Source organism: Notechis scutatus, chromosome Z (genome assembly GCF_049901735.1).
Source record: "Notechis scutatus isolate UNSWTSFEM ecotype Mainland chromosome Z, rNotScu1.2, whole genome shotgun sequence".
Classification (NCBI taxonomy): Eukaryota; Metazoa; Chordata; class Lepidosauria; order Squamata; family Elapidae; genus Notechis; species Notechis scutatus.
Window position 1 is genome coordinate 24,081,552 of NC_142025.1, and position 13,852 is coordinate 24,095,403.

The following is a 13,852-nucleotide window of genomic DNA, read 5'->3' on the forward strand; positions in this document are numbered from 1 at the left end:
CTTGTATCAAACATTCCTTAAAAATCAATATTTTAAGGTAACTTAGAGAAAACATTAATAATTATTTAATAAAAGAATCATGAAATTTAATGAGACCTGTTGAATATTTATGATAAAATAGCTTATAACAATATTTGAATAATATATTTGACACATCCATTTGGCAACATGAACGATATACAGGTGAAACTTGAAATATCGTGCAAAAGTTCATTTATTTCAGTAATGCAACTTAAAAGGTGAAACTAATATATGAGATAGACTCATTACATGCAAAGCAAGATAGTTCAAGCTGTGATTTGTCATAATTGCGATGATGATGGCTTACAGCTCATGAAAACCCCAAATCCACAGTCTCAGAAAATTAGAATATTACATGCAATCAATAAAACAAGGATTGTACATAGAACAATATTGGACCTCTGAAAAGTATAAGCATGCATAAATACTCAGTGCTTGGTTTGGGCCCCTTGTACAGCAATTACTGCTTCAATGCAGTGTGGCATGGAAGCTATCAGCCTGTGGCACTGCTGAGGTGTTATGGAAGACCAGGATGCTTCAATAGCGGCCTTCAGCTCTTCTGCATTGTTTAGTCTCATGTCTCTCGTTTTTCTCTTGGCAATGCCCCATAGATTCTCTACGGGGTTCAGGTCAGGCGAGTTTGCTGGCCAATCTAGCACAGTAATCCCACAGTCATTGAACAAGGTTTTGGTGCTTTTGGCAGTGTGGGCAGGTGCCAAGTCCTGCTGGAAAATGAAGTCAGCATCCCCATAAAGCTCATCTGCAGAAGGAAGCATGAAGTGTTCCAAAATCTCCTGGTAGACAGCTGCATTGACCCTGGACTTAATGAAGCACAGTGGACCAACACCAGCAGATGACATGGCTCCCCAAATCAACACAGACTGTGGAAACTTCACACTGGACTTCAAGCATCTTGCAGTGTGCGGCTCTCCATTCTTCCTCCAGACTCTGGGTCCTTCGTTTCCAAATGAGATGCAAAAGTTGCTCTCATCAGAAAAGAGGACTTTGGACCACTGAGAAACAGACCAGTTCTGTTTTTCTTTAGCCCAGGTAAGACACTTCTGATGTTGTTTGTTGTTCAGGAGCAGCTTGACAAGAGGAATATGACCTTTGAAGCCCATGTCCAGGATCCGTCTGTGTGTGGTGACTCTTGATGCACTGACTCCAGCCTCAGTCCACTTCTTGTGAAAGTCCCCAACACTTTTTTTTTAAAAAACAAGTTTTATTAATTTTCAAAACACACAAATCATCATTATCTATTACATGTTTAAACCTTTTTCCATTATAAATTTAACAAGTCAGATAAACTATAATTCTGTTTTAAACCATTTCCATATAAACATACAAAACCTCTTATCCAATTTCTCTTTATTTCTCTTTACTCTTATTCAATTTTATTATTATTATTTCATCTATTTCTTTCTGACTTAGTTACCATTCTCATTCTATATTTCTGCAAGGTTTTATTAATTCTCCCCCAAAAAAAACATATACACACAACACACAAAACATAAAAAAATCTTTTTGGAAAGTAACTTGGACCCAGGTATCTCTCTCTTCATGGACTTCAATTATATTCATGCTCATCTTACATATCATTACTTATTTTATTTACCATTCTAAGTCTTCTATATTAACTTCTCCACATATTTCACTCTTCTTAATTCTATCTTAATTAATCATCTTAATTTGAGTCATTATATTTGTATCTTTTGTCCATTCTTTATTGTCCCTTTGTCTCGTTCCTTATAAAAAAAAAGAAATTTCTCCTGAAATCACTAATCAGAGTATGATGCCTTTCTATCTCCCCACTAAATTAATCAAATTAACCTTTAAAATAACGCCCAATACCCAATCCGATTTTGCTTGGTACATTCTATCTGAATAGTACATCCAGAATAATTAAATACATAGTTAAACAATAGATCTAAATATTAAAAACAAATACTATAATAGAAATGTTATAATAACATCAATACCATAATCTTATTAAACTCTTTAATTAAAACTCAATATTCTAAACCTCCCTCATATTATTAAATTTTAAAACCAATCATTATTAAACATTTCAACATTTTAATCTCTTATCAACTCTTAAACCATTTAAGTTTTCTATTTCTAATACAATACTACAATATCATCTTATGTACCTTGCAAAATCTCTTTGAAGAAATTATACTTTATCCTTTATCCCTAAAAAGATTCCTTTTTTCCCATTTAATTTCAAAACTTTGTAGCTTTTCTCCACCTTTTCCCTTTCTTTCTTCTCCCAACAAACCTTTCTACCCCCTTCTTCTAGCCTCTGCCTTACTGGCTTCCCTTCTCTGTCGTATTCCTTTTCCCTTTTGTTTACTATCATTATATTGATTTTGCACCTTATTTTTCCCTTTCTTAAGTGTTTTTAAATCTTAAGTCCTTTATTTCTCTTCCTTTCCCTCTTCCTTCTTTCTTGGTCGAGTTCTGAGATTTATTAAAAATGGCTTCCTCTCCTTCTTCTTCTTCTGCTGTCTTCATCTGTTGTAATGTTTGTTGATAGTTAATAAGCGCCATTTCTAAAAAAAGGAAGGCTTCTTTCAAACCAGCTTTACCATTTTTTTTTTGCTTGTTCATAATCTTTTCTCAGTTCCTCAATAGAAAGAGCCATTATAAATCTTTTCTTTTTTTTCCCCCTTCTTTCTTCTTACAACAACCAGAATATTCCAAAAAAAAATAAAACAGTCCCAAAGTTATCAATCAGTCCAAACCAAGGCAGGGTTCTCACTTTCTCCTCCTGGGGTAGTATCAATCAGAGAAAAAGAAAGTCCAAATCTGTTTCTTAAAATCTTATTGCAATATATTTTAGTCTTCAAATCCTTAAGGCATCTCCTCCAACAAAGTCTTAGCATACAAATATTTTTTTTTTTAGTCCTCTCTCTTCCCACTCATCGCTTAAAGCCAGTTTTCACCTAAAAAAAAATAGGTTTCTTAATATTCACTTATTTATTCCGTAGGAAAAGAGGGTAAGCTTTTCTTTCAGCACCATCAAACTGCCGCTTTTTCCTCTTCTAGAAGGTATCATTCAGAAAGTCATACTTTTCAGGAATTTTGTTAAATATGTCTTAGAGTCCTAGGAACCAAGAAAAACTTTCTCCTTTCGAGAACTTTCTCCACTTCCTCCTGCGCATTCTTACCCGGCTGCCAGCTTCTTTGTGGCGGCCATTACGGACCCGCCGCTGCACCGTCTTGGGAAAAGGGGTTCTGCCGGCCAGGGAGGGGTCTGCAACACCCCAAACCCCTCTCTGGATCCCCCTACCTTCAGCTGCCCCTGCAGGGCAGCCTAGCTCCATACCCGTCCGGATCGGAGTCCCAAAAGCGGCTAGCGCAGCAGGGATCGCGCAGCTTCGCGAATCCCTGCCGCTCGCGAAACCGACAAACCGGAAGACGAAAGTCCCCAACACTTTTGAATGGCCTTTTCCTGACAATCCTCTCCAGGCTGCGGTCATCCTTGCTGCTTGTGCATCTTTTTCTTCCACACTTTCTATTCATGTACTTTGATACAGCACTTTGGGAACATCTAACTTCTTTTGCAATTACCTTTTGAGGCTTTCCCTCCTTATGGAGGGTGTCAATGATGGTTTTTTGCACAACTGTCAGGTCAGCGGTTTTTCCCATGATTGTGCTTCCTAGTGAACTAGACTGAGAGACCATTTAAAGGCTCAGGAACCCTTTGCAGTTGTTATGGCTTAATTAGCTGATTCGAGTGGGACACTTTGAGCCTAGAATATTGAACCTTTTCACAATATTCTAATTTTCTGAGATTGTGGATTTGGGGTTTTCATGAGCTGTAAGCCATAATCATCTCAATTATGACAAATCACGGCTTGAACTATCTTGCTTTGCATGTAATGAGTCTATCTCATATATTAGTTTCACCTTTTAAGTTGCATTATTTAAATAAATGAACTTTTGCACGATATTCTAATTTTTCGAGTTTCACCTGTATATATATGATACTTAGCATGTAAAATTATATTTTCTGCACATTCCTCTGATTTAGCATCTTTTACCTATTTCTACTTTAAATTTAGGATAATTGTTTTTTAGGACTACATTGTCCCATAAATCAATGGAGGTTAATTTGTAGGAGTATGAACTATGAAAGTTCTGGGTGACATGATCTTTATTTCTGAAAAAAGGCACACCAGAACACACACACATATCCCAACCTATTGCATGATAAATGATAAAACCTATTACAAAAGAAACTAATCACAAAATGATTTAATTATTTTTAAGTATTCCAGAGCAAAGTACTGCATCACACAGATAATTAAAATGTGTTTTATGGAATAATTAAAGCAGATGCATTTCTTTGGGCTGAAAACGTTTAGAAAGAGATTTAGTTTAAAACTTAGGAAGCATTTTTTAACTTTATGAAATTCTAATATTTTATATAAAATTATTATGTATTTTTCTGGGACATTTCTTACTTTAATACTGCATGTAATTTGCAATTGGTGGCAAAAAAAATTCACTTGCAAGGTAGCATTTAGATTAGAAATCCTAAGATGAATAAATAAGTGAACATAGTTGATGTAAAATAGGACTCTGGTTGCACTTTCCTTATTATCCATGGATAATATAAATGAATTTTTACCTGAAAATCAAAGCAAAGGTTTAATCTATATATATTAAAGCAAAATGCCACTTACAGATCATCACAAAATCTCCAGAACTGTAAAGCATACAAACTTGAAATTTGGCACGTATGTTCCTCTTGGCTTCTAAGTCAGTGGTCGCCAACCAGTGGACTGGGGACCACTGGTGGTCCGCAAGAAAATTTTGGTGGTACGCAGAGAAATTTCACTCCCAAAGCAATTAATCCAGGCTGCGCCGCCCACATGGCCCATGGGAACACATGGCCCAAGGCTTGCTTCACTTGCATTGCGAACAACACATAGTGAGGGGAGGGGGGAAAGGGCAGAGGGGGAACTTATTCCACTTGCCCCACGCATCTGGCCTGGCCACTGGGCTGCTTCTTTATGCTTCTTTCTTTTTCTGCTTTTGGCTGCATACAAGGAAAGCAGCAAAAGTCTTTCTCTCCCCCAAACTCCACCAGAAATGAGTCTTTGGGACCCTGCAAGGCATTCTGCTCCAAGAGGCTGTGCCGGCATGACAAGTCTCACAAAGACTAGAGTCTGGTGGAGTTTGAAGGAGAAAAAGAAACACTTCTGCTGCTTTCCTTGCATGAAGCCAAAAGTCTCTTTCCCCATCCCCCCCACAGAACGGAGCTGGAGACGGTATCCTGTGATCCCAAATAAAGAATGATCAATTGGTAGGAACATGAGGTGGGGAATTTTCCTGCAGACTCTTTTTGGGATTTTCCCAGAGTCTCTGGTGTGCAGGATTTAAAATTATGAGTTTGGTGGTCCCTGAGGTCCAAAAGGTTGGCGACCTCTTTTCTAGGTGCTCACTAAGAAAGGATTTTTCAAAATGACCATCAGAACATTAGTATTTTGTATGTTATTATTAACATGCTGTAATGCTAAGGAGATCTACTCCCCCTCCCTACCTGAAAAGAAATCTGTTCCAAATGCAAAACAGAAACAGAGGAGAGCAGTTCAGTTTCAGTTTTAGTTTCACAGCACCAAACAGCTTAAGTACACAACAGTTGAGATAAGCCACACCCAGGCTCCTTGCTGTCTCCTTGCTCACACAGTAAATTCTGTCCTAGTTTCCAAACAGCCCTCAACTCTCTCACACAGTGACAGCACACTAACCAGGTGAATACCGATGGATGCTGGTAGGCAGCATCCCCTTATTTTCCTCCCCCAAAACTAAGCCCGACCACAAACTTCACTAGTTTCGTAGCGAAGCATGGGTATCCAGCTAGTTATAAATAAAAGCTAGGAAAAGTGTCATAAAATTTCTTTCTCGGTAAAACATAAATTTAACATGTCATAATATGAACTAGAAAAATTTAGTTTATGTATGAGTGTGTATGAAATAGGAATTCAGATGTTAATAATATGGCATGATGGTGATAATGAAGACCCAGTTCCTAATTTAAGAAAAATGTAAAAATGCCTTATTAATGCAGGAATTGGCAAAAATTCTGTAATGTGACATGCATAAGATAATATATTCAGCCTTCAAGAGACCCATGGTCACGTCAAAATTCCATTTAAAAAAAAATCTTCATATACAATTGCCTTCTAAATATATATAAAATTAATAATGCAACAGCAAGCAATGAAAAGGTCGTTTTTAGTGAATACATATTCAGATTAGAGGAGGAAAAATTCAAATTGTCCCTGGAAGAAAAATAAATAAAAGAATAGTGAATGAAATTGCTATCCCTATATTTATGTTTATGCACAAGCATAAAACATACAAACCAGTAGAAAAAAAATGAGAGTAACATTGGAAAAGTAAAGACTGGACTAGTCACAATGTCTTGCTGAGAAAATTATGGGAAGTTGTTATGGGAATAATATTTGAAAAGGGTGTTTTATGTTAATTGTTTTTAATTCTTGTAAAAAGGTACAATAAATAAATAAAGTATAAGTAAACTTTTCATGCGGATTAGTCATACAAAATTGGATTCCATCTTATTAATCCTAAATAAATTTGAAATTGGTATGACAAAGAGCAAAACATTTTAAAATGAATTTATTAATAGATTAACATATGAAACATAAAACATTGTAATGATTGCTATTTCCAGTTAATGCCTGTTAATGTAATTGAATTAAATTAAATTAAGCAATCTTTAGAATTGTGGTAATATAATTATATATTTTAGTGAAAATATTATTGCTTGTTTTTAGTTGTAACAGAGACAAAAATTATATTGAAAGATTTGGACCAAATTCTCAGTCAAGTCTTAGTCACTTCCAAACCTTCTTTGGAATCATCTGGGAATCGAGAAGACAATATTGAAAGAGAAGAGGTATGAATTATTAACTTGAAGTCCAGAAACTGCTATTAATGGAGGGGGGAGGGGGGAGGGATAAAATCCAATGCATGCTTATCTAAGGATAAGTCCCATTGAAATCAATGAGGTTTAGCTTGAATAAGCACATATAGGCTGATTTTAGAATGCATTTGCAACAAATGTTTACTTCAAACATGAAAAGAAATAATTTCACTGTTTATTTGAGAAATAAAGGTACATAACCTTCAAATAAATATATTTTAATGAATAAATAAAATAGTTATCAATAGGATACCAGTATACTGACAAGCGAACATCTTTTTATTTTGGGCATATCAAAAAACAACTGTCATTTTAATACTATTTTTCCATCCTTTATATGTTTTTAAATGGGAAGAGGAATATGTGACAGTGCAAGTCTGTATTTATAAAGAGAGTGCTATATGAATGTACAAATATTTATGTTTACGTCTGGACATTTTCCACACATATTACAAAACAATTCTATATTAATTTATGCTCTTTTATTATATATAGATATTACACACACACACACACACACACACACACACACACACACACACACACAACTTTATATTAATGCATGTATTGATTATTTCCAAGATTATGTAGAGATCAAGAAGTATGGCCAGATTCTAAACAGTTTGTGTATTTTAAAAAATATTATCTTTTTTTAAAAAAATTGTTTGCTATTCACTTAATAGCAATGTGGAAATGCTATAGCACTTCAGGTAGATTTACTCATTTATATATAAATTACATCTGTTACACAATTTTCCAACAAATTCTAGTTGAATCACAATCCACAAGACTGTGTCTATAATGAACAACAATAGAAACAATTCAAAAATGAATTATAAACAACTTCATCAATAAACCACTTTATAGGTTAGCAGGAAGTGTGAAGCTAATCATTAGCTATGCAAATATAATGAACCATCTTTTGTTGAATCAAGTGTAGCATTACTACATTTTATTAAATTTTATTGTAAAGTAAAAATATAAAAGAAACAAAAGTTAGAAAATTAAGAATAAAAGTACAAAAAGACTAGAAAAATTATGACTTCTGTGCAGTAAATAATAAAAACAATACAACATCAACCTGTTACTTTACATTTCACAACATGTCAAGTAATTTCTATAATTACAAATCCACGCTAATAATCAAAACCTACAGTTTCATTTTCTGTCAGTTTGTAAAAAATAAATAAATCCAGAAGCACTTTCCAATTAGAAACAAAAAACTAGATTTTTTAAAAATTGAAACAATTATTTTCACCATCTATGCCAGGGGTGTCAAACTCAAGGCTCATGGGCTGGAGTTGGCCCATTGGGTGCTTAGATCTGGCCTATGGGGCCATCCTGGAAACAGCAAAGGACCAGCCCTGGATGTGGCCCTTCTGAGTTCTGTTTTTGCCGGTAGAGGGTTGCAGGAGGTGTCACAGCCAAAAACGGAGCTCATGAGGGCTGGAGAGAGTTCCAGGAGGCTCGGGAGCCCATTTTCACTGACAGAGTGTTTTGGGCACCACAGGCACCCCCGAAGCAAGTGATATCGAGCTGGCCATGTCTCAGGGTTCTGACCGATACCCTAATAAAATAATGAGCCTCAGGCCAAGCTTTAAAGGAAATCCAGTTATTTATTAGGAGCTTCATTTTGGCATGGACCTAGTGAAGCCAACTCTGACCTCACTTAATTCGCGCTTTGGCTGTGACCTTGTTTCCCCCTCTCCCAATGTGTGTCATCAGTCACATTCCACAATGAAGCTATTTTGGGGGTTGTAGAAGTCACTCCCTCTGGCCACTGTGGATCTCCGTGGAGATGACCTTGAATTGCTGGCTGAAATGTGCTTTGTTTTTACATCAAGTTCCTTCGTTTTTACATCAAGTTCCTTGATGCAGCTGCGAGGCTTGATTCCCCATCCCCCAGCCTATGGCAACTCGAGAGCAGGCCAAGGATGCATTGCGAGTTGACATTCAACTTCCCTTATTTCCTGTAGGCAACCTGTGGAAAGCAAAATAAGTTTGAGTACAGATATAGATTTTAGGGGTGCGATCCCTCCCAGGCATTGTTGGGTTATGTTCATAGAATTTAGTTATGAGGCAGTCAGTTTGGATGTTTCTGCTCTTTACTCAAAACAACTCTAGTTCATAGAGAGGGGGGACCGCCTGCTTTGGGTGACTTGCCTGTTGCGCAGAAGAGTCAAGAGCAACTTTGGGCTCATTCTCCTTCTGGTGGGTGGAGAAAGGAGGCTTCGTTCCCATCTGCTTCTCCTCACTTCAAAGGGCTCAGTTGCAACTCCCTTCTCTTTTGGGCAGCAGAACAGCCCCTCATCATGAAGGGTGGCTCAATCAAATTTCTCCTTCAGCTGTTGTAAGGATCCCCCCAAGAGTTCCATCAGAGTTTTGGGGAATCTGGCTTGTTCCCAGTCCCTCATCCATTCCAGTCTTCCTAGCTTGCTCAGGGTTTTCCCCCAGCCCTGGGCACTAGAGTTGGGGAGCTCAACTAGATAGTCTGCCCTCTGCCATGGAGTGAATGGAGAGTCCGGGGCTCAGGAATCCCGGTTGTTTTTATTAGTTTTGAGAGAGTTGGCTTGCGGGTTCTGACTGATGCCCTAATTAAATCATGAGCCTCAGGCCAAGCTTCAAAGGAAATCCAGTTATTTGTACCACCAATTTTTCCATTGTGGGAATTAATATGTCTTTCTATCTTCGTGAAAGTAGTCACAAAGTTACATAATATAGTCACAATATGAATGAATATTTTTTGGGGGGGGCTCTAGATACTTAACTGCTATTCAGAAGCTAGCAAAGAAAGAAGACCAATGGAAATCAGCACTGAAGAAGACTGTATTATAATTGATGGGAAAGCTTTTGTGGCTGGAGAATGCATAGAGAGCATAACTGAACAGTTTAAAGAAATAGATTATTTAATGACTGACTTCCAAGGCAGCTTGTAGCAACAATAAGAGAGAATCTGTTATACTGTTTATAGCTTTAGAAAACATCCTTTTTCACATATAGTGGGAGAATCTTAAAAGCAGTTTAACAATATAGATTACATGGAGTTAGATTTACTTTAACAAGGGGACATATTTGTTGCTAAAACTGACATCCTATGTAGTCCATATTACTGTATAAATATATAAGTGAAAGTTAATTGCAATGTCATGTACTTTTCGATATTTTTTTCTGTAAAAATCAGATTAAAAATAAAGATTAGTCATACTTCAATCTCGAGAGTTTTTAAGATTACTTTGAATTTCTGAAGCATTCCAGCAAATCAGTTTATGTATAATTTTTCAGGAAGTCATTATGGAAATTCAATACCGTAAGAGTTGTAATTGGAAGCCTCAATTTTAAATAATTATATGAATTTCTTTGTTAAGATTCATTGAAGGATCACACCATAGATCCATAAATATACCTCTAACTGGGCTGTTTTCAACAGAGCTATCAATTTGCTGTAAACTCTGTTTATTCCTACCTAGAGCAGGAACTATTTTCTCATATAGCCATAGAGAATAGAAAATGGATACTCTGGTGTGCTTTCCTATTAGGCATGAAATTAGTCTCATATGTCTCTCATAAACTTCTGATTTGAAAAATGTGTACTTAGAAAGATCATTGAAAACCAGAAGACCTGTCTGTATATGATTTAGTTTTATCACAACCTTTTTGTTCTAATAATTAGGATTACAGTTTTGACATTTCATTTAAGCAATCTAGAAAAGTTGCCATTCTTGCTCATTCAATTTCATTTATAACAGGCATATAATAAGAAATACACTTTTGGACATTTATTTTAACTACACCAACTTTAGCACATGTACAAAATACACAGGTATTTCTTCCACAATCAGTTTTGATTTTTTAAATAAATAAAATAAGTATAATCTTGAGTTCAAACCATGTAACATTATATATTCCTCACTTGTGAGATATTTGTATACGGTTAAATAAGTAGATTATGCCATTTCATGAATCAGAAATACACTAAGAATTATAGTAAGCAACTGATCATATACAAGAATTTTCTTTAAGAAATATTAAGTACAAAATAAATTAGATAATAATATTTGCTGCATCAAAAGCAAACAAGAAAAGCACAACTTTTCCTTCATAGAAACACATCTATTCATATAGCTAGTTGTATTGATTTAGGTATTATATATCACATATGGTTAATTTGGATTGTTAAAAAATACCTTGAAAATCACTTCTACAAGAATGCAGTTGCTGGGAACTGAGTTCAATTTGAAGATATTTCTGTTCCTTTTTATGTCATATATAAGCACATTCAGTGTTCTGTAAAACTTACTTATTTATTTAAATAAAATCTCCATTGTGGTCAGCCTGGAAAAGTGAAGGAGTAGAATCACTGGTGTACCTCCATAGCAATCTGGCTAAAAATTCCAATATGATATAACTTTGGCCATTCACATGCTTAATAAAATATCTTACATAACAAAAATTGTGAATTAAGAAGGGAGATCAGCTTTCTATAATTTGTTGGCAGGGACTTTTGTATTCCTGATGCAATTGTAAAGCACATTTTATGCAAGTTGCACTAAATAAATATTTTTATCACTTCATCCACTCCTTTCTTATATAACTACAGAGGAGACTCTCTAGGAAAAGCAATGTACTAATATATTTGAACTATGAAAACTACTTCCACAATTTTTTACTACCTACTATTTTTCATTTTATTATTCATTCAAATATGTAAGACCATTCACAGTAATATACAATTCTACAATGGCAAAATATAAATAGTTTAAATGCATTTCTCTTATTTCAATCTATTCTAGTTTTCATTTTGAATGTTTGTTCCTGGAAATTTTTGATTTGCTCTCTTCAGAGTTTGTTTGAAAATAGAAACAGCTTAAATATTAATAAATCCATTTTAGACAAAATGTGAAGATAGCGAGCATACAAAACTAGATGTGTATTCATATTCCCAACCAATAAACTTTGATAAAAATTCTTTTGAAAGGTTTTTAGAAGAGCCCTCATACAGTAAAGTAAGTTTGAATCTCCTCATCTATTTTTGGTACATTTTGTCTGGCTTGCATAACATCCTGATGAAAATAAAGAAACTCCTCCATTCCAGAGGGAACCTAATTAGTTCAGGATTTCTTCCCATAGATACTAGATTGCATAGAAATCTTTATCATATTTGTGAAAATGTACAACACTATTGGAAGCATCAGTGGCAGGGTCAGGATGCATTTGTGTAGCCTTGTAATTTTTTCCTTTTAAGTTGACTATTTGAGAAGTGATAAGGCTTATAACTGATAAGTGATATATTTTGAATCCAGCACTGGAAGGAAGAGCTATTAGAAGAGAATCAGACATTAGAGAAAAGTGCTTGACTAACCCATTTTCTTCAGCTAATTTTTTATCACAGACATCATTTCTCAACATTATGTCACAATTTAAGGATGCATTGCTGCATATGCTTACCTACATGCAATATATATTACATGTACATTGATAACAACATACCCATAATAACAATATTCTTAACATTTACTTACTGCAACTGAGAATTTTCCCTGAGTTGCCTTTCCAAAATATTTTGACAGTGATGAAGGCGACAATAATCTCTTGAGATGAAGGTTCTGAAATCTACCTCAGGATCTTTCCTTTCCTAATAGGAATATTTTTTTCATGCACTATAAAGAAAATCTTCAAGAAATAAAGGATGCTGTATTCTCACTTGAGAAATTTTATGATATCCCTATGACACCACTACCCCGTACTCTAGAATGTGCCTTACCTAAACAATGAAAGGAGCTGCCAACTAAACAATGAAAGGAGCTGCCAACTTGATTTCATAAAAACTATAAACATTTTTTTTAATTTTAAGCACATATTGATCTAGTTATGTCAGAAATCAATAAAGTGCAGAACAGTGAGACACTATTAATCCCCAATACTTTAGTTTAAGAGCACAGCACTGTTCATTGTGTCAATATTCTAGCTAATGCTGGAGCCTGCAGTTAACTCTAAATGCCACTTCTTGTTTGTTTGTTTGTTTTCCTCTGTTTTAGGCATTTCTCTTATTTTAAGTGAAGTAATCAAGGCTCCAGAACTAGATATTGTACTATGTTTCAATTGTTTTATTAATTTTCATACTTTTTTCTATAACATAAGTATATTCCTAGTATGTGAGTGAATACTATTGCTATAATGTTTAGCTTCTAAGTCTGGGATGTACAATATTATAATGTATTTGTAAGAGTTATATCATTTGTTTGAGACAGATTTAAAAAGCATATATTTTATATATAAGATTTGGAAAGCTTAAAAGTTGTCTAGTCCAACAACCTATTCCACCGAGTACCTTTGCTAACTATCTAAGCTGCAATTAATATTTTCCATGAAGATGAGCTGACTGGCTATACTAAAATAGGAAGAATTAAACTCAAATTAATTACAAGAGCTGTTTTTGTCTTGGCATAAGAAGAAAAATAATAATAAAGCCTCTACTTCTCGAGCATATAAAGTTCTTTCTTTGGTTGTTTTTGCAAAGGACTCATATCGATCTGTTATCAGTAATGGATGCAGATGTAAATGAAAAATCTTTACAAAAGAAATGATTTATTTACACATGTGTATGCATTAAACTCAATACTGAGAAGTATTTCTATGAGTTTCAACTCTATGATATCTGCATTCACAAATGGCAATTAGTTCCTTTTAGAACTTCTGATTTCTTTGTCAGCAAGCTATATAGTCTCATGATGGCTTGGGACAGAAATTACTTTACATCCTTGTACCAAAGTTATGGTCTATATTAGGCAAGAAATTAGATTCCAGGACCATAGAACAATATTTTCAAAGTGCAAATGTTCTAATATTCTTAACTTCATTTAACAACAATAACAA

The 13,852-nt window shown here is 34.9% G+C and overlaps 1 protein-coding gene across 1 annotated transcript in view; it reads left to right on the forward strand.

Annotated features, from left to right (window-relative positions):
* ZCWPW2 (zinc finger CW-type and PWWP domain containing 2) overlaps window positions 1-10,076 on the forward strand; it is a 63,681-nt gene extending 53,605 nt beyond the window's left edge. The window contains exons 5-6 of the mRNA XM_087947304.1: window positions 6,814-6,952; window positions 9,739-10,076. Of these exons, the coding sequence (XP_087803430.1) occupies window positions 6,814-6,952; window positions 9,739-9,915 (316 nt within the window). The 3' untranslated portion in view covers window positions 9,916-10,076. The remainder of the gene's footprint in view (window positions 1-6,813; window positions 6,953-9,738) is intronic.
* Window positions 10,077-13,852: the final 3,776 nt, after the last annotated feature.